General features: G+C 34.4%; 5 protein-coding genes across 5 annotated transcripts; 2 read left to right on the forward strand and 3 right to left on the reverse strand.

The window, feature by feature from the left end:
• Positions 1-2,810: 2,810 nt before the first annotated feature.
• LOC124957729 lies at positions 2,811-3,980 on the reverse strand. The gene is made up of 2 exons (XM_047514955.1): positions 3,699-3,980; positions 2,811-3,320 (listed from the first exon to the last, which is right to left on the reverse strand). The coding sequence occupies exons 1-2, from the start codon at positions 3,895-3,897 to the stop codon at positions 2,995-2,997; spliced, it is 525 nt and encodes a 174-aa protein (XP_047370911.1). The 5' UTR covers positions 3,898-3,980; the 3' UTR covers positions 2,811-2,994.
• A 2,042-nt stretch (positions 3,981-6,022) lies between these two features.
• On the forward strand, positions 6,023-6,996 carry LOC124957730. Its single transcript, XM_047514956.1, has 2 exons — positions 6,023-6,524; positions 6,632-6,996. The coding sequence occupies exons 1-2, from the start codon at positions 6,227-6,229 to the stop codon at positions 6,820-6,822; spliced, it is 489 nt and encodes a 162-aa protein (XP_047370912.1). The 5' UTR covers positions 6,023-6,226; the 3' UTR covers positions 6,823-6,996.
• Positions 6,997-8,049: 1,053 nt separating this feature from the next.
• LOC124957727 lies at positions 8,050-9,162 on the reverse strand. Its single transcript, XM_047514953.1, has 2 exons — positions 9,092-9,162; positions 8,050-8,987 (listed from the first exon to the last, which is right to left on the reverse strand). The coding sequence occupies exon 2, from the start codon at positions 8,904-8,906 to the stop codon at positions 8,145-8,147; it is 762 nt and encodes a 253-aa protein (XP_047370909.1). The 5' UTR covers positions 8,907-8,987; positions 9,092-9,162; the 3' UTR covers positions 8,050-8,144.
• A 3,364-nt stretch (positions 9,163-12,526) lies between these two features.
• Positions 12,527-13,421, forward strand: LOC124946991. The gene is made up of 3 exons (XM_047488524.1): positions 12,527-12,803; positions 13,026-13,199; positions 13,279-13,421. Exons 1-3 carry the CDS (start codon positions 12,527-12,529, stop codon positions 13,419-13,421), a joined length of 594 nt encoding a protein of 197 aa, XP_047344480.1.
• Positions 13,422-14,161: 740 nt separating this feature from the next.
• Positions 14,162-15,501, reverse strand: LOC124957977. The gene is made up of 3 exons (XM_047515616.1): positions 15,033-15,501; positions 14,809-14,868; positions 14,162-14,723 (listed from the first exon to the last, which is right to left on the reverse strand). Exons 1-3 carry the CDS (start codon positions 15,406-15,408, stop codon positions 14,488-14,490), a joined length of 672 nt encoding a protein of 223 aa, XP_047371572.1. The 5' UTR covers positions 15,409-15,501; the 3' UTR covers positions 14,162-14,487.
• Positions 15,502-18,528: the final 3,027 nt, after the last annotated feature.

Genomic DNA, 18,528 nt, shown 5'->3' on the forward strand with positions numbered 1-18,528 from the left:
GCTTCGATCTTTATAGGCGTGTATTCTAGAGGGAGGATCCCCCAATATTCCCCCACCTAACATACGTCGAAGCGTATAACGATGATGACAACACGTAGCTTCAAGTGCTCGCGCAAACTCATCATAGCATTAGTATACACTTAAATGGGATGTTGGTGGAGATGCCACTTCCTTGTCTGAACTTTCCTCGATAATTTTTTAAACAAATGCTCGGCACCTCCTCCGTGGCGTCGACGTACCTTATCATGCCTAGTCGTTGCTCTTTCGTCGAAGAAGAGCTCACTCTCAGTGGTTTTTCTTGGGTACATCGCTATTTAGGTCAGTAGGGGAGACATACTTCTTATATGCTCGGATTAAGGATTCTATCATCATCCTGAGATCCTTTTTGTAATTTCAGGATCTGATGTACTTTTAATTGTTACCAGTCAACCATAATATCCTCATAAAGGTAAATGAAGTAAAAAGAAAAGAATAAAAATGTAGATATATACCTATACATTGAAAAGTTAGGTATAACAAATACGTATTTTTTGAATTTAATTATTTAAAAAGGTGAAATAAATAGGAAAAGAAAGTTTAAAGATCGATAAATCATCTCAAATAATTATCTGGGGATATTACAACGATCTTAAACAAACTGATCATTTGACAGGAAAAAGCACGAACAAAGAGAGATTCATAAATTCTACCGGATGGGACAGGTCGCTCGTAACTATATTTGCATTGTAAGAGTTTCTTCGTAGAAACTACACGACCACATTTCTGGCAGCTCATCAAAAACAATATTCTGTTTCAAGAGAGGAAAATGTAAAGGACACGTAAATAGAAAAAGCTCGTATGTACCATGAGGTCTTCGATCTTTCATAGAATTCCACAGTTTATTTTTATGCCTATTTCGTAACCTATTTTCAATAGTTTAGTTAGAAGACTTCGAACCCTTGCATCTAGGTGCGTCCACGTGCACAAAGTCGTTCACCTTGACCCAAAGACATGCTCGATGGAAACGCGTGGACCTACGTGTTACGTCTTCGATGAGATTTCTTATATAATGCATGTAGTATGATATGAAATTCCAAGTTCATCTTTTATGGTTTTTTCTTCCTTGTTATTTTTCGGTAAGTAATTTATAATACTTCGGTGGACATTATAGATAGAATAGAAATATGTATCTATGTTTATAAAATCATGAATAATAATAAGAAGATTTAACTTTTATAACGTACTAACAGATTTACACGTTTTTCAAATTTGTTATAACTTATGAAAACAAAGAATCTGTTTATTTCATGATAAATTAGATTGGCAACCGACTGACCGACGACAACACAATGCATTTAGTTTCGTCGGAGGAAATTTGTGAACAAATACGTGATTATTTATAAGCGCCACAAACGTAAAAGTAAGCAGCCTTGCATCTGGGTCATTTTTCGAATAACAACCAGCTTAAAAACGAAAGACACCATATTCGCAGATGGACTCCATTGTACTCAACGTTCGATGGGCCTCTTTAAATATTTAACAGTACGCTTATGAATCGTGAGAGTTTTGTCCTCGTCCTCTCTCTCTCCTCTCTCTCTCTTTCTTTCTCTTTCATTTAACGGTATCCCGTTTTGTAAGTATCGAAAAATTTCACGCGACTGACCTTTCTGGGTTACATTATAAATCCTCACTTGACTTCCAATTACAATAGATATCAAAAGAGATTCAAAAGATCTGATTCATCGCGATCGATCACACATAAGTGTCATTCAGACTTCCGAAAATAAAGTTCAAAAAACGATGAGTGCCACTTCGTAGAACAAGAAAAGGAAAGTGTACTCTAAATGGTGAAAGTTTCGCCTTACTATGGATGGCGAATATTTTTATTGATTCATCTTTGTTCTTTAAAGACGTTTAATACGTTCGCTGTTACAAAATATTTCTGAATATGTAGCGCAAAGCTTATATCTTGTTTAATAATCAATAACGTAGAAGATTTCTTGTTTGATGTTAGAGGATATAGAAGAACAGGGCCAATGACCTGACAAATGCGTCCTATATCCCTAGCTTATCTTTATTTTTTCCTAGGTGTTCCTTCCTATGTTCGGTTGTATTTTTTCTATTCTTTTTTAAAAACTGTTATCCTTTTTAGATGATTTATATCTCTCTCGTTCTCTTTTAATACTTTACCGATAGATAACCTATTAATCGGCTTTTTGTTTCGATATCTTCGATATCATCTTGAAAATAAAACATTTTATTAAATCTAATTATCCTATAATAACAGAAAGCGGACAATTCTATCTGAGCATACGAAATGCACAGATACTCCCGTGCGATGATCTAGACCGAAAAACAGCCGGTGCCAGGGAGAATCTGTAGCTGAGTGGCCGGTCGGACGTGCGTATGCTGTTGAAACGTTAGCAGTCGGTAAAGTGTTAACATTTCGTTTAATCTAAATAATACATTATACATAAGATTGATATAAAAAAAGAACAAATGAGCTTTTAAAAAGATTATATAGAAATAATAACAATAGGAAGAATGTTTATTATTTTAACATTTGACATATTCTTATAATAATCTATTGTTAATAAGTAACTTTAATATATTTTTTCTCTTACTTTTCAAAGATTTTAAAACACCGACAATTTGTGTATATAAATAATTTACACTTCGTTAAAGACATTTCTTTCATAGATGCTGTACAAAAACTTGTTCTTAATCATTAACACGTTTAGTATCGAGCAAAAACTGAATTATTCTCTTTATAAGACAGCTTTCTGAATTATAAAAATACTTAGTAACTATTTACAAAAAATTATGTGCAAATTAATATCTTCTTAAATTTAAGAGCTACGAAAGAGTAACATAATTATACAAAATTAATACAATTATACAAATTATTCCGCATTAGTATGAATGCGCGTAATTTCTTTATTAACGTCCTTTGCATGATATAATTGGGACAAAGGAAAAGTGAATAAACAATTCGGGAAAGTGTCACTTATGCTTTTACTTCTTCTTACGATATTCTCTATAAAATCTATAAGGTTCTTCCTCTTCAAAGTCATCCACCACGTCGTAAGCATCTTTACGCCTGTATTTGCTCGACGGTATATTGACGACGTCATAACTATTGCTAGATGAACTTTGCGCAACTTTCTTGAGACCTACGATGGCAGCAAGAATGAGACTCATCAGACTTAGAACGACGGCTTTGCCACTCAAAACAGCGAGAGCCTTCAACGCGATCGGCAAGAGGATCGACTTTATCAAGAGGAATCCGACGATCAATGGTACCACGTATTTGTTTAACTTGTATTTCTTTTTTTTCCGAGCTGCAACATTCAGAAAAATAATTAAAAGCAGACGATCCAAATTATGTTCCTCGTTAGTCATACCGACTGCGACGAGCAATTTAATTAAATCAACTCGAGTAGAAAGTATTTATGTTTTTTTGTACCAGGAAGCCGAGTACCGTAAACAGTTTAAGGTATTATATTGCGATAAACATCAAAACAATAAAAAGCGTAATAGTAATTTCACGCTTCCTCGATATCGATAAAATCATGAAATTGACGGACATATGTTCACGCATCGTTTACTCTTATTTCTAATTTTAGTTTTTATTTTGTCTAACACTAACTTATAAAGAAAAGTTTAATACAAAATTTAAATTCACATAGTAAAATCTGGGACAGTCAAATTGTTTGTACCTTCCTCAAGATTCTTCATGGTATTACACCATCTTGAATAAGGAATAAATGTCTCGACAACATTCAAAATCCGATCAGCCATCCAAGAATTATTTCCGATTCCACTGAAAGTCTTCAATATAGCTCGTTCCTGCGTTTCCTGTATTATTTCCGTGCTAACGAACAAGGGTAGAAAAATCAACAGCACATAGATGTACATTTTCGAGATCCAGCTCAACCCGAAACCCTTTCCTTAGGGTTACCAACGCAACGTCTCCGGTAACTGGTTCGAAAATAAGATGTCAACTGATAGTCACGTTCAGCCAAAGCATTAGTTTATATAGGGTACCAGCGAAAAGACCCAAGAAGGAGTTCACGAAGTTGGTACCGACGCGTGACGAAAGATCCGCCATCCAATCACAGTCTGTCCAATCATTGGACTAAACATCTTCCTCCGAATATTAAAACCAGGGCAAGTAGATCACAGTCAGGATCGAGTGAACGAACGAATGAATCCTCATCATCATCACCATCATCATCGTAAGAGACGTCATCTTGGGAAAATGCTATTTCGTCGATCCACTTCGTTTCACACTCGAGTTAGATCGTGTATCGAATATTTCAGCCGATCAGCGGTCTGTTTACGATTGAAACTCCACGCCGCGAAACGTTCAATTACCTGAGATCATCTTCTTATCATATCTGCCGTCGAATCAGCTGTCTTTAATAATTGATGCTGTAAAGAAAGTTAAATGAAAAAACGAACGAAACATAGATTACGTTTTGACTACGATCTTTACGTAAGGACGTACTTGATATAGTTTTCTCTTACTCGAAGCTTTCGTTTCCTTTAATCTATTGATAACGGCTAGGAATGATAAATTCTTGCATTGATAAGATTGGTCACAGTCTTTGATCAAGTAAGACGACGTTGGCACATGCGTTTTAATTTAAAAAGAATTTAACACGTTAGATACTGAATCGAAACGGTCGAATTAATTCGATTCCGTTATTGATCCTAACAGAGATCTACGTAATTTGACTTTACCAGAAATGTCTAGCCTCTGATTTATCCTGTCATTATAACTGTATGTATTATTCTACGAATTCATTAAGTATAACTCTCGAATATCATTATTATTGTCATTCAATTATTATCATTCAAAATTAGTACTATCTAAGTATGTTTTTTCTTTCTTTTTTCAGTATTCTATTTTTTATTCAATGTTCAATACATTTTCCCAAACTCTGAAGATAATTATCTCAGATCTAGATACGCCGAGAAAGAGTGAAATTACCTGGCATTTCCTCGACAAACAAACGTAATGCCTTCAGGGTGGCACGTGAATAAAACTACCGATATCTAGGTTATTCGCTTCATACACGAAAGATTCGATTAATTCGATGACATTCGTCACCGATTCTGAATTTCTTTCCTTTCGGTAAGAGTTGAAAAAGAATATGTTTTCCACGAGTTTTATACATGTAAATATGCAATATCAGAATTTAGGCTTCATTTTACGATAAAACAGAAGAACGTTAGGATACTTTGAGACGAAAGTGACACTTAATTATTTGTATCAAGTGCAAATATAAAAAAAAATGTAAAACAGATAATTGGACAAATGATATGCTCGAAGCAACTTATCAAATATCTATCTACCTGAAATTTAAATATAACATCGTCACGAATCAATTGAAACGCTAGAAACATAAGCCACAATTCAGTGAAAGAAAAAATCGATGTTATCCAACTACTCAACGTCATCAACTCACCAAGTAAATCAAAGCATAAGCATCAATTCATAAATAGTACCAGATATTTATACCTTACGAAGGAATAGGTTGACTATAAATTTATGAAGAGCATTCTAGTGAGGAGGGGAATAAGAAAGGTAGTTTAGACGTCGTGGTACACATCATTATCCTCCGCCTCTCAATACACACATATAAATAAACGCACAGAGAAATTCCACAAAAGGCAAACATAGATACATCATATACTATGGAAGCATACATGCATGCAAGAATTTAATTCAATACATATATACATCGACTCCGACTATCTGGATTATAGTGGTTAACGTACGCATGTATTGCCCGCTCGTCGCTCTTCCCTCGCTACTCATTTTTTACGGACTGTCGATCTTCTCGGCAACTGAAGCGTGCTCGACATGCTCCTAGTCCTCTCACCGTCCCTGTCTTCTTGGCTCGTCATCAAGAACGGTTCGGTTAGTTCTTGTTCGTTCGTTAGACCGTACGTTCTCCCGATCTTTAAATCGCAAAATTCATCCATTCAAAACAAACGTGTAAAACGTTTGATGAATGAAGGACAACGAAAGGAGATTGAAACGTCGGAAAAAGATTGTAGAAGAAAAAGTATTCGAATGTGTTTCGTCGGTGACATGATCGGACAAGTTGCGAGATCGTCTTATGAAAGAAGACTGTTGAAGATCTAGTGATGCAGTGACGTTGACGAACAGAGAGAGAGAGAGAGAGAGAGAGAGAGAGAGAGAGAGCGAGAGAGAGAGAGAGAGAAAGAGAAAAAAATGAAAACGAAAGCGAATCTAGTTGGGTTTCTGTTGTTGGCAATCTTTTGTTATATCGTTCGGGCATTACAAAACGTTGAGTCGATTGAATCATTGAATGAAGAAACAAACAAGCAGAAAAAAGAATGCTCTGAGATGCGTATTCTAGATGCTACCAAGATTGTTAAAGATAACAACAAAATTGACACGCATGGTATTTTTCTTTTAAATCGTCTCAATCAGGAACATTCGAAAAAGGATCAAAAACAAAATGCTAAAATAAAAACGGTTAATGGAAAAATTAACAACGAACTACGAGGTAATTTGTTTTATAGTCACGTTATGCAATTTAACTAAAAGTTAATTCAATTTTTCATCAATTAAAAAATTGACTGTGTGTTATTTCACATTGGAAATGATTTTTAGGTCGACCGAAAAGAAAGAAACGTCGCAGAAGACATCGAGCCTTGATGGCACTGCTATTGGCATACAAAATGAAGTTTATAGCATTGATACCAACAATGTTAGGTGGTTTGATCTTACTAATCGGTAAAGCACTACTCGTGGGATTCTTCTTCTCCCTTTTTGCTGCTGTCTTAAGTCTGAAGGGCCACTAAAATCTACGTATGTACATGCGTCATCGATGATAGAATGAAAATATCATCAAAACCTGTTTAAAAATGTCCTATGCTTATGGAAATAAGAAAAAAGAAATCAAAAGGACGAATGGATTCATTCAATCAAAACGGGTGATATATGATTACTCGTATCCTTGATATTAAAAATTTTCATGTAACCAATCATATTTCTTCATCGTTAATTTCGGGTTAATAACGAGTTCAATCTATTTTTGGGACCAAGATTTTGTTGGTTCTTCTAACATGTTACGAACTTTTGCAATAAATTTTAAGAGATTACCAAGTTCGTTCGTTGAACCAACAAAAATCTTTATTTTTGATTACTCTTATAATTAATAACGTGCAATGGGAAATATTAAAAATTACCAAGGTTCATTTTAATACAATTATGTTTTATTACTTCATTATTTATTAATAGTTACACGCATCAAACTTAAATTAATTAAATATTAGACTATACCAGACTTACGAGAATGTTGTTAAAATTAACGAGTCATCGTTTAGAAAATTTTTGATTCTAGGACTCATGTCATATAATTCAGACGGAGTTCTAAATAGATATTATATAGTATAATAAATAATAAATATAAGTTTCTTATAATAAGAATATTTCGTAATGAACATTCGTAAATATTCATCACGAAATTCAGCGATTACACGAAAAAGAAAGTAGCGAGATTATTAAACTAACTCGAATCGATCCCGTTATGATCTAGCGTGCACGAAATACAGTATCCGTTATCCTATCGGCATTTCGTTGGATCAATAAGTATTATCACGCGAAAACCATTTCTTGCTCGTTAACTAAGATATTTTGATATGCTGTCGAATAATATTAACGTCCTTCCGAACTCGAATTCTTCTTTTTATAACTCTCTTGATAACATAAAAACTTGTCAACATCAAAAAGCGTTTAAATTCGATAGGAATGAAGTCGTTTTAATAGAATTACCAAAGAAATCCAAACGGTACTTTTAAAGGAAAAACGTGGACACTTGATTAAAATAATCGCGATATCATTTTCTACACAATTCAGTCTTGAGTCACGTCGTTCGTCATAGTCAAAATCTTAAAAGAATATTTTCCAAGAATCTTTGAAGAATCTTTCCTCCAAAAGATTCTTACACAAAGAATTACATTAACAGATTAGAATTCCAAGATAATTTCCTTGCAGAATTCTTGTCATCCTCTTTCAACTGTTCTTTCTCTTTCTTTCTCTCTCTCTCTCTCTCTCTCTCTCTCTCTCTCTCTCTCTCTCTCTTTCTTTCTCTTTCTTTCTCTCTTTCCTTCTCGGCTATCCATCAATGTTGTACTCTCGCGCTGTATGCCAGATTGTGAGCGTACTGCCTGTCGGCTTCCGTGACGGCGGTCACTTCCTTCAAACTCCTGTCCCATCCACCGCCACTTTGCTGCCATCCACCGTGAGAATCGTGACTCTGCTTCTGACTAAGCAACTTTTTCAGACCAATTATCAACGACAGTACCAGAGCTATCTTGCTGATGATAAGAGCTTTACCAGCGAGAAGGAAAAGAACGCCCATGGCAATCGGTACCAGAGCAGCCATTTTCATGGCTATACCCATCATCATCATTCCCATCATCTTCTTCATCTTACCACGTCCTTCCTCGATGCTACGTTTCAGTTCACCAAAATTGGTCTTTGGAAGACGAATTTGCACATTGAATCCGTTTAACAGATTTGCGATTCTATCCAAAAGAATATCATTGAGTATTTCATCCTTGGAAACACCACTATTGCGACCTAAGCTTTCCAGATCGATTGTCGAGCTCTTTGATTCGTTTTCCGCCGAAGAAGCAACTTTGATAAGTTCTAAATTCTCTCCTATTGGTAGACTATCGATACGACCAAGTCTATCGAGGAAAGATATAGCCTTTTTCTTTAGGCACGATGACACAGCCACGTTACGCTGTTGACATTCTTCATAAACTCGGTAAAGAGCACGGTATCCTTTGTTGAAGAAACTGAACTCTTCGTTCGCCAGATTGACGACAATCATAGTACTGAGAGCAAAAATTCCGAGAGTCCACTTGAAGAGATCCATCTTCCTCGCCTGCGTGTCGATTTCAAAACTATTTTTTCGTTAATTGTATCCGGATCAAAAAAATCTCACGAGCTTTGTCACCTTCCGGAATGTAAAAATCACAAGTAGGGCGAACGGTAAATGTGTTATGAAGTATTATGAATAATAAAGATACGAGCTAGCTGAATATCCACGTATCGACATACCCTCGATCAGAGAGAACTGTCGACAGGATTAGTGGCCCCGGTCGATATATACCAAGCAGATGGCATCCTCGGCAAAAGGGGGTGAGAGCTCCTATGTGCGATTTCGCTAACATCACCAACGACACGATCTATCTTCCTCAATGTTTCTATCCTCCTCTTTCTTTCGACCAACCTCTTTTCGCCAGACCGTTTACTATCTTTCTCTCGCACGAATCACGTGTTGAGTATCTGCAAGGCTACAGGAGAGGGGAAGAAATAGTCGCATGTGACCCTTCCTGACACAGAGACCCACTCGAGAGAGTATCGAGGCATCTTCCTCCATTGCATTCAATTCCTCCACTGTTTCTTACATTTTCTCTGTTCTTCTCTTCTCTACTCATCTCCTCATCTTCCGATTCGCTCAACCACATAAACATACTATAGTAGACCAATCGAAACTCTTTAAAACGAGACAGAGTATTGGGGTAGGTGGGATAAGTCTAGTAAAGAGAAGGGATCTCCATGAAGATTCCAAGTCTTTATTGGTACGTGCTTGGCACGATGACCTTACTGATCTTCCGATTGGAATACTACGCGAAGGTTTCTATACACGGCGAAGGCCTCTCTCGTCCTTCCTATCTCCTTAGTTTTCTACAGGAGCAGGGACAGTCGCCTGAACGAGCTCCATCTACGATCTACTTTACGTCTTTGGATCATTGGATTCTTTTTTCCGTGTTAATAATCGATATGCTTTGCCATATCGCCGATTCCAGATAATGTCAGCCAATTTCGGTCTATTAAAAGCGACGATCTTTCCTAGAAACCTAGATTTTCTTATGAATTACTTCAAATCGTGGACATGTCCGAACCTAAATTATACCACATAACATTAAGGAATGAAATGAAACGACACATAGATTATAGAGGATCGTTAATAATTTAAGAAAAAAGGTTATTTATCTTTTTCTATTCGTATTCATATACATTCTAAATATCTAATATAAAAATTGATCTATGAAACATAAACGCAATGTTCTGTATTTCATATTCTGTAGATGTACACATCGTTGACACAGTCAATCGAGGTTAGCGCATCTCGCACGATATAACTAGATGCATCCTCGATGCAGTTACCTACTTCGCGATTATACATCCCATGTAATCGGCGCTGTGCATTACCACGAGCGACGTTTCAACAGTATTAACGCATTTCCCGTTCCACATTCCATACACACAGTTAACTTCTCACGAACTGTGCGACGCGAAGAATAGATTTTACGTGATATCTTATGACGAATTTTTCTCGCATTACACAAAACAAGTACTCTTTCAAATGGACCTATACTTAACTCCTTTCCTTTCGCGTAAAGGATATATAGGTCGTACTCTTGAATATTCAACTTTTATAGCGATAATTAGATGATTTATACTATATACCATCTATACTATGACCAAATTAATTTACGTCTTTTATCAAATTTTTGTATTCCATGACGAAAATTCAAAAAAAATTTTTGAGAATATTTGAACTGCAATAATTTGTAATCAATTCGTAATTTTTTTTTAAAAAGTCATGAATTTAATTCTCATAATTCGTTATCGATTTATTACTAAAAAAAAGAATTATAAATAAAGTACATGACTTTGCACAACGTATACACTTTTACCAATTAGATGATTTCGATTTAACGAGAATAAGAGAGTTCTAAGTCAACAGATTGTCTCAGAAGATATCTCGGATAAGGGAGAGATTTTTCTCGCATTTTTAAATTGGATCACTGATTCTACGCAACAATTGCTTGCGCATGAGCAAACTTATGTTCATATAATATATTTCTAGTCTCGGTCAACGAGATTCGCTCTGCTTCGCGAAAGCGTTTGAATTAATCGCACTTTCTCAAAATACGTAGAAAATTATACATGGTTCATTCTTCAAAGAATGTTTTAGAATTTCGTTTATGAAAATGCAGGAAGATAAATGCAATAGATAAGATTTCAATGAATGCAGTTACACTATATACCGTTATCGACGCACATATTATTTACGCGTAATTTCAAAAGCATAACATAATAAACTAGTCGAGAGTTCAACTGATCAATGGTCATGAGTACTTGTTAATTTTATTTAAAACACTTACAATACGATTAGAAATCTGACATTTATTCCTGATTTCTTTTATATAAAAGAAATTATATTTTTATATGAAAGTATATTACTACACTTTATAGAATTTCAATAATATTCGAGGATTATTACTGTTAAATGCGTATATATAAAAAAATTTTGAACATAAGATATTCCTATAAGATCTCGATAAACCTCCTACTGACGCAGGTAAACGTCAAGTCAAGCTATACTTTATCGTCAATAGTAAACGATTACTATCTAAATATCTTTGTGAACAATAGATTTTCCACGTGAATTAATCGTACATTTTAAAGAAAAAGAACAGGTTGGATATATTCTTTCGTAAGATCGATGACACGCAACAATGGTATTCTGTACCATTCAAAGGGAAATCAATGGAAAGATATAATCTTTGGAAGCTGTATAACCCCTCACGAAATGAAGATAGAGACAAGTCAAAGATTTGCGTGGCCCAGTGGCACACAAAATGATCGTCGAAGTAGAATATTGGATTTTTTAGTCCTTATTTTCTACTTTCCACTACATGTATGTACATATTTAGCCTAAGTTAGGACGGAAGTTGTGATGTTCTCGACAAAAAGCTTGATCGTCAGAAGCGATTGTTCCGGTTTTTCGAGTACGTCTTCAGGAATCACATTCGACACGTCTGCGTGTATTTCTCGATCATTTCTCCTGCAGCTGTCGCTGAACTACTCGAGATCCGATTGAGGTCCGCCAAATTATTCTCTTTTTGATCTTTATATTCATTTATCTGAAGACAATAAACTGACCAATAAAAGAGTCGTTATTATTTCTTAATAATAACAATCCTGTATGATGGTTAGTAAAGAACCAAGGTTAATTGCCGCTAAATAAGAGAGAATAATAGTATGAATCAAATGAATACATAAAGCGAATAAATAGATAATCTTTCGTTTATTAAAACCGCCTTATAACATACAATTAATCTATGCACAGATCTAATATACAAAATGTTTCACTTTCGTAACCAAAAAATAGTTAACATCAATTGTAAACATATAATCATTCAAATACTTTTGTGAAAGTTAACTTTTTTCATTTATATGTTTTTAATTGAAAATGCTAGATGTATATTTAAACTGTAAATCTTTCAAGCTGATATCTCTTCTAAGAAAAACATGAATCGATAGTACTAGAAAAAAAAAATATACGGAAGTATAACTATCTGAGCAATCAAAGGAATAATTTTACGTGCATTTTACCATAGGATGCATTCACGCTCTGTATCGTCTAACACGAGCGTGCACCACCGGTCAAGACTAATTACGTTTGCTTCCTCTATAAAAATGACTTTGCCCGCCAACGCTCAGTTCTATTCAAACATGCTTCGGCAAGTTTTCCTCGCATTTCATCTTCTCGCCTTCGGCGCTCTCATCGTTAAGTGTCGAACCGAATTGGTCAATCGAAAACTTTCAAAGGATGTGAATTGTAAAACCGCGTCGAAATTTAGCGAGTTTGATGTTTCAATTTGCAACGATGGTTCACCCAAGGGTCAAGAGCCGAGAAAAGTGCAAAGTATGAATAATGACACGAGATATCTTGATGGGAATGGAGTGGAAGAAGGTGAAACATTTTGTTTCTGTTAAATAATAAAAAGGTATTGTTCGGAAATACTAGACGGAAATATTTTAAGACGGATTTTTTATGTGAATAATTATATATCATCGTAACAATTTATGTACTTCTTAAAAGGCAACGAAATAATGAATCAATCACAATCGAAACACATAAAAATACTAGATCTTAATTGATAATTCTTTATTTGTTTATTTGACATTCCTAAAGGACGGAGAAAGAAAAAAGATTATGGCAAGCTATTCATGTACTTGATCGGAGCAGCCAAAGCGACCATGCTTTATATCATGATCCATGCTGTAGCAGCTTTAGCGGGAAAAGCTTTAATAATTGCAAAATTTGCTTTAGCTATTGCAACTGCAGCAATTTTGAATAAGGCTCTTGGTAAGTCCCTATAATATAAGATTTCTAATTTTTTTTCGTATGAACCTTTATTTTATATTTTATTTAATATTTTTTTCAGAGCATAATGGGAAAACGTCTTATGAAATAGTGAAACATCCTCATCATAGCTACGTACAGACTCATAGTTCAAGTATTGATTACGATCATCATGGTGGTTATGAAAGTGGATACAGCTATCGAAAACGACGACGAATCGTATAATAAGAGTATATACAATATTTCAGACTATATTGCGTGCAATATTCATAGTACCACCGAACCGTAATAATAAACCATAAATAAATATAAATAAGAATAAAAAAACAATATCTTATTTTATATTATATTAAAAAATAAGTTAGTTCTGAATAATATATATATAACATATTTATTATCAACTAATAATGTAAGCATCTAATCTATTTTTGTATACTATTTATTATCAAATATCGATCAAAGTATAATATTAAATTGATCATTCTATCATTTATTTATTTATGTAGTTATTTACAAGTAAGAGCATAAGAGTTGAAAATGAATTTTATGATAATCACTCATTTCATGACATTAGGAAGAAACTCAAATACAAATTGTATTGATTTGATAAATGTTCTAAGTGTTTGATTACTTTAATTTTAAGTTATATAAATTAAAATGTTATTACCTTAATTATATGCGTTACGGTGTAATTGCTTATCTTCTTTTTATACTTCCTCAGAGAGAAAAATAGTGAATAAAGGAATTAAAGAGCGGAAAAATTGTTGAAAGAGGAAAGATATGCAGAATATATATTTCATAAACAATGAATTTAAAAAAGTTGCTACATATAGATGTTTTATAGTATTAACTTGTAATTAAAAAAGTGCATTAAAATTCTCACAAAAAAGTTCCATTTATCAGGAAGATGAAAACATATTTCTTTTTCGGTTAATAAATTTATTTTTATTTTACAAAATTGAGAAAAGATTTTTAGAAACTATAGACCATCTTATTCAAAAAACTTAAAATATTACGCTTTAAATGAAGTAAGTGGTCCTATTAAATCAACATATAAACGCATTTTACAAATAAATACATAAATAATTAAATACATGTTAAATTGCACTTATTACTACCAAGTATTTACAGGTGAAATTCATATGCTTAATTAAAAACATGTAAAGAAAGAAATGCACAAAGGTATTGTTCTTTATAATCATTTTAAAACGAACAAACTGTTTTTGTAACGTGAACATGTCGATATAAACGGTAAGTAGATCGTTTTATAACAAATTGGTCGTTTAAAATATCAACTTGGAGGAATTCCTTCCAGAGCTCTCTGCCAGCCACCACTGTAACCACCGCCATAACCACCATGGTGTTCCGAAGCCGTTGCATAAATCACTTCGTGTCCTCCACTACCTCCGCTCGATACTAATTTCTTCAAGCCAATTATCGCACTAAGAACCAACGCTATTTTCGCAGTTAACAATGCAGTACCAGCAAGGAATGCGATCTTTCCATAAGCAAGCTGAGCTAACATTCCTACAAAAATTATTTTCAATTTATTTAATTAATCATGTTAAATATATTAGTTAATCAAATAATTGATATCTAATAATCGTATTACCTGCCATAGCTAAACCAGCCATCAATATTCCTCCATATCCTTTGTCTTTCTTTCTTCTACCTGTACGAACAAACAAATGATTTTTACTAATGCATATTTTTTAAAACATTTCTAATGTTTATAACTTTAATTAATTTGTTAAATATTATTACGAAGCGACCATTGCATTGAAAGAAATGAAAAAATTATGACCAACACAGAAATTATCAAGTTATTTTGAATACCTTCAAAGGTGTTTCCAGGTATCGTCAAGCGTATATTCCTCGATGACAGATATTCATGAAATTTATTATCCAGCTGCTCGTCGAGACTCTTTTCCGTGATATTAAGAACAGGTATCTTCATTCCCTTATTACTCCTAGCCAAGGATGTAGGATCTCTTCCGATTGAGATGAAATCGTTCAGGACGTAAACCGAATCATCGTCAATAGCAGAATCAAATATCTCTAACGCACGCCTCTTCAAACAATTAAAACTATTCTTTTCGTTGGTACACTTCTCGAACAGTTTTGTATACTCGTTCTTTCCAATCACTATGTGACAAATTGCCACCAAGTACAGGGCAAGAATAGTGAAATTAACAAAACAATTCCTCTTCATTTTAATCACTAAAAATATCTCACGATCAATCTAACGCTTCTACAAATGCGAGGAAACTTTGTGTCTTCTTCTTTCGTCTGCTCAACAACGTCCTTCCTTCTATACCTAAGGAGGACTAATCTACGCGATCTCCACGCTCTAGGACTTATATATAAGCGTTCAATGTAGATTTCCGTCTCTCCTACCAAAGCCAACTTGATTCCTTTTTACGAATCGTTGTACGCGATCCACGCGCTGTTTAACGCCTCGCCCATCTCGGGAGGAGAACCCCTTGAAGCAGAGCGATCTCTAGTACAGCCCCGTAAGTAAGTATCCCTCCGACCTTCTTACCAAACGAAGCCTTAAAACTTTACGGAAGAGTACAGCAATTCGACCTAAACTTGCTCTTCCTTTTTTTTCTCAATATAAATAACATTTCTGGCTTTTTTCGACAATTATCAGCCTTTTTTACTATACTTTGTTGTCATTTGAACAAAAGTCGTGCTATTGTTTACTCATAATTTATACAGGCCGAATTTAGTATGCCGTAGCGATGCATAACGAACAAACACTATAATTAAATATTAATTAAATATTATTTTACGATTATTTGAATTTTTCAAAATCAGTGAATAAAACTTTTATACAGCCAAAGTAAAAATAAAAACATACTGAGAAAAATAATAATAAAGTATCTTGATACTATAAAATTTGTTAATTTTATTAATCAGAATTACTATTAATCCGACAACAATTATTTGCCGTAATATGCTACATTCAAGAAACGATCATAACAATTATACGCACTTATATATGATCGCCGTCATCATACTCCTGGCTCTTTTTAAAACATTAAGTTCATCGTTCTATAACTATTGACTTATTTCCTTTATTATTCACTTGGCCGTAATTATATATTGGAATAATTATCTTTTGTTTGTGAGAATAAAATCATTATTTCGCTCGACCAATTCTGAAAATCATCAATAGAGAAAAAGTTTCTAGAACTCCGTTATATTTGAATGATATTGGAATTAAAAATGTAAGTGGTAACATCTTATCAATGACTGTCCGCAGGGTTTAACAAAATTAACGGGGATCACTCTTTTGGAACATCACGTTCCGTGGACTCTGTTAAAAGCTTACGATAATCGTATGCTTGTCACTCTTTCTCGTATAAAAGCGTTTCCGGGGAAGCAATCTGCGGAATCCTGACGCGACTTCCTGCCGAAGAAGAAGAGGTACAGTTAAACGATTAAAAGAAAGAACGGAGCAATAATAAAATGGGATTAACGTTTCCTACAAACGAAAACGCGAGGATTTTTTCAAGAAGATCCTTGCTATTGGCCAATGAAGATCCTCATGAAAGCAACACTAAAGTCGTAACGAGAATCGTGTAACTAGATCGATTGCTATCAAACCTCCCATGGCAAAATGAGAAGTTCTCAATTAATCGTAGAACAATTTTCTTTTTAACAGGATTATATTATTCGTATTCGTATTCGTATTCGTATTCGTATTCGTATTCGTATTCGTATCAGTATACGATGTATTTTTCTTTTTCTCAGATAATTGAAAAAAATAAGGTCTTATTAAGGGACATTGAAAGCAAATTTTATTAATTTAATATAATATTTATATTATAATATACAATTTCAAATTATTTGACATTTATATATAGAATATTTATAAATGTATAATATCTAAATATGTGTATCATCTTATCGGTAAAGTTTCAGAAAATTAATGCTAAACGGAACTACGATAAAAAAAGTTCTTTCCTATCGTTCGACGTATATATTTACGCAAAAACAAGAGCACAGGTAGAACAGTTACCCACTTACCCACGTCTATTATGCACAGACTTTAGCGAGTAACGATCAGTAGTTTTGCGATACAAGCGTTCGTTTACTTGTGCAGTCAAACAGCAAGGATATTACGTTGTGCATTCTTCCATCGCGTAAAATATAACGTACATCCTTACTACTGAATTGTACGAAGGTGTGCCATGTAAAAAAGATGAAAGGAAGCAAATCTGCTTTCTAATCAATGAACTTTTTGTCCAGGCAAAATTTTTACTAGCTCATATACTTTGATCCATCTGATCGTTACTGTCATAAACATCAATCACAACGTATCGATCATATGAAGTAAATTCGATATTTAACAGTACACGATAAGTTCGATATTGAAATTGAGATTATGATAATGATCGTAAAAAGGTCCATTATTTTTTATTTGACTTTTATAAGGATGATCATATTGGGTGAATCCATTAAAAAGTGACGAATTTGAGGAACATTGTATATAGAAGTCCAACCGAGAAAACCACTTATGAAGAGTCCTACTTTCGTCAACAGCACGGCCTTCTTCGAAATGATCAGCAGCACACTAAATAATAGCGGTATGAGGGACACGAAATTGAACTTGAACTCCAGGAGGAAGGGCAGCAGGTGTCTGGTTAGCTGCCTTCCTGAAAAGGAGAAACTCGTTTGAGTATGGTACTCGGTGGCCTTGACCGTGCTGCCTGCTGCAGGTAGTTCTCGAAAGCAGCTGTTAAGTTAGCCAAGATTCGAACCTCAAGTCGTGGAAGAAACGGGTTCATGTCCGTGCTAAAAGATATTAAGAATTAAGTTTCCATACAATAAGAGTGTTCAGAAACTTGTATATTTCTACTAATTAATTTAATTTCTATATCCTCTTTTAACTAGGATATCCTCTATATTTATAGGATATCCTCTTTTAACTCTATCGATTTTCTTTTAAATATTACAAGACCGTAAATTGTATTGACAAATCATTGATAATATCGACGTTAGATGAATTATAAGCGTAACCCGATGATCCAAAACTCGGACACATTTTACATGCGAATTGCATTTCAAACCAAACTGTTCCGGATTGCCTGTTGACGTACGATGATGGTCTTTCGTTCAATACAAATTCTAAAACCCCGTTTGCATTTAGTGTCGGACCAACGCGCATCTGAAATCCCGGATATAAATAATCCAAGTCCCACTTCATGTCTCTGCGTTCTATAAGTCTCACAGCGGCCATTATCACGTTCTCAAAGCTCCTCGAGTCGTAATCGAGATCGACCAATTCTCGCTCGTAACTACCAGCTCTCTCCAAGCGAAGACA

This window comes from Vespa velutina, chromosome 2, assembly GCF_912470025.1.
Source record: "Vespa velutina chromosome 2, iVesVel2.1, whole genome shotgun sequence".
Classification (NCBI taxonomy): domain Eukaryota; kingdom Metazoa; phylum Arthropoda; class Insecta; order Hymenoptera; family Vespidae; genus Vespa; species Vespa velutina.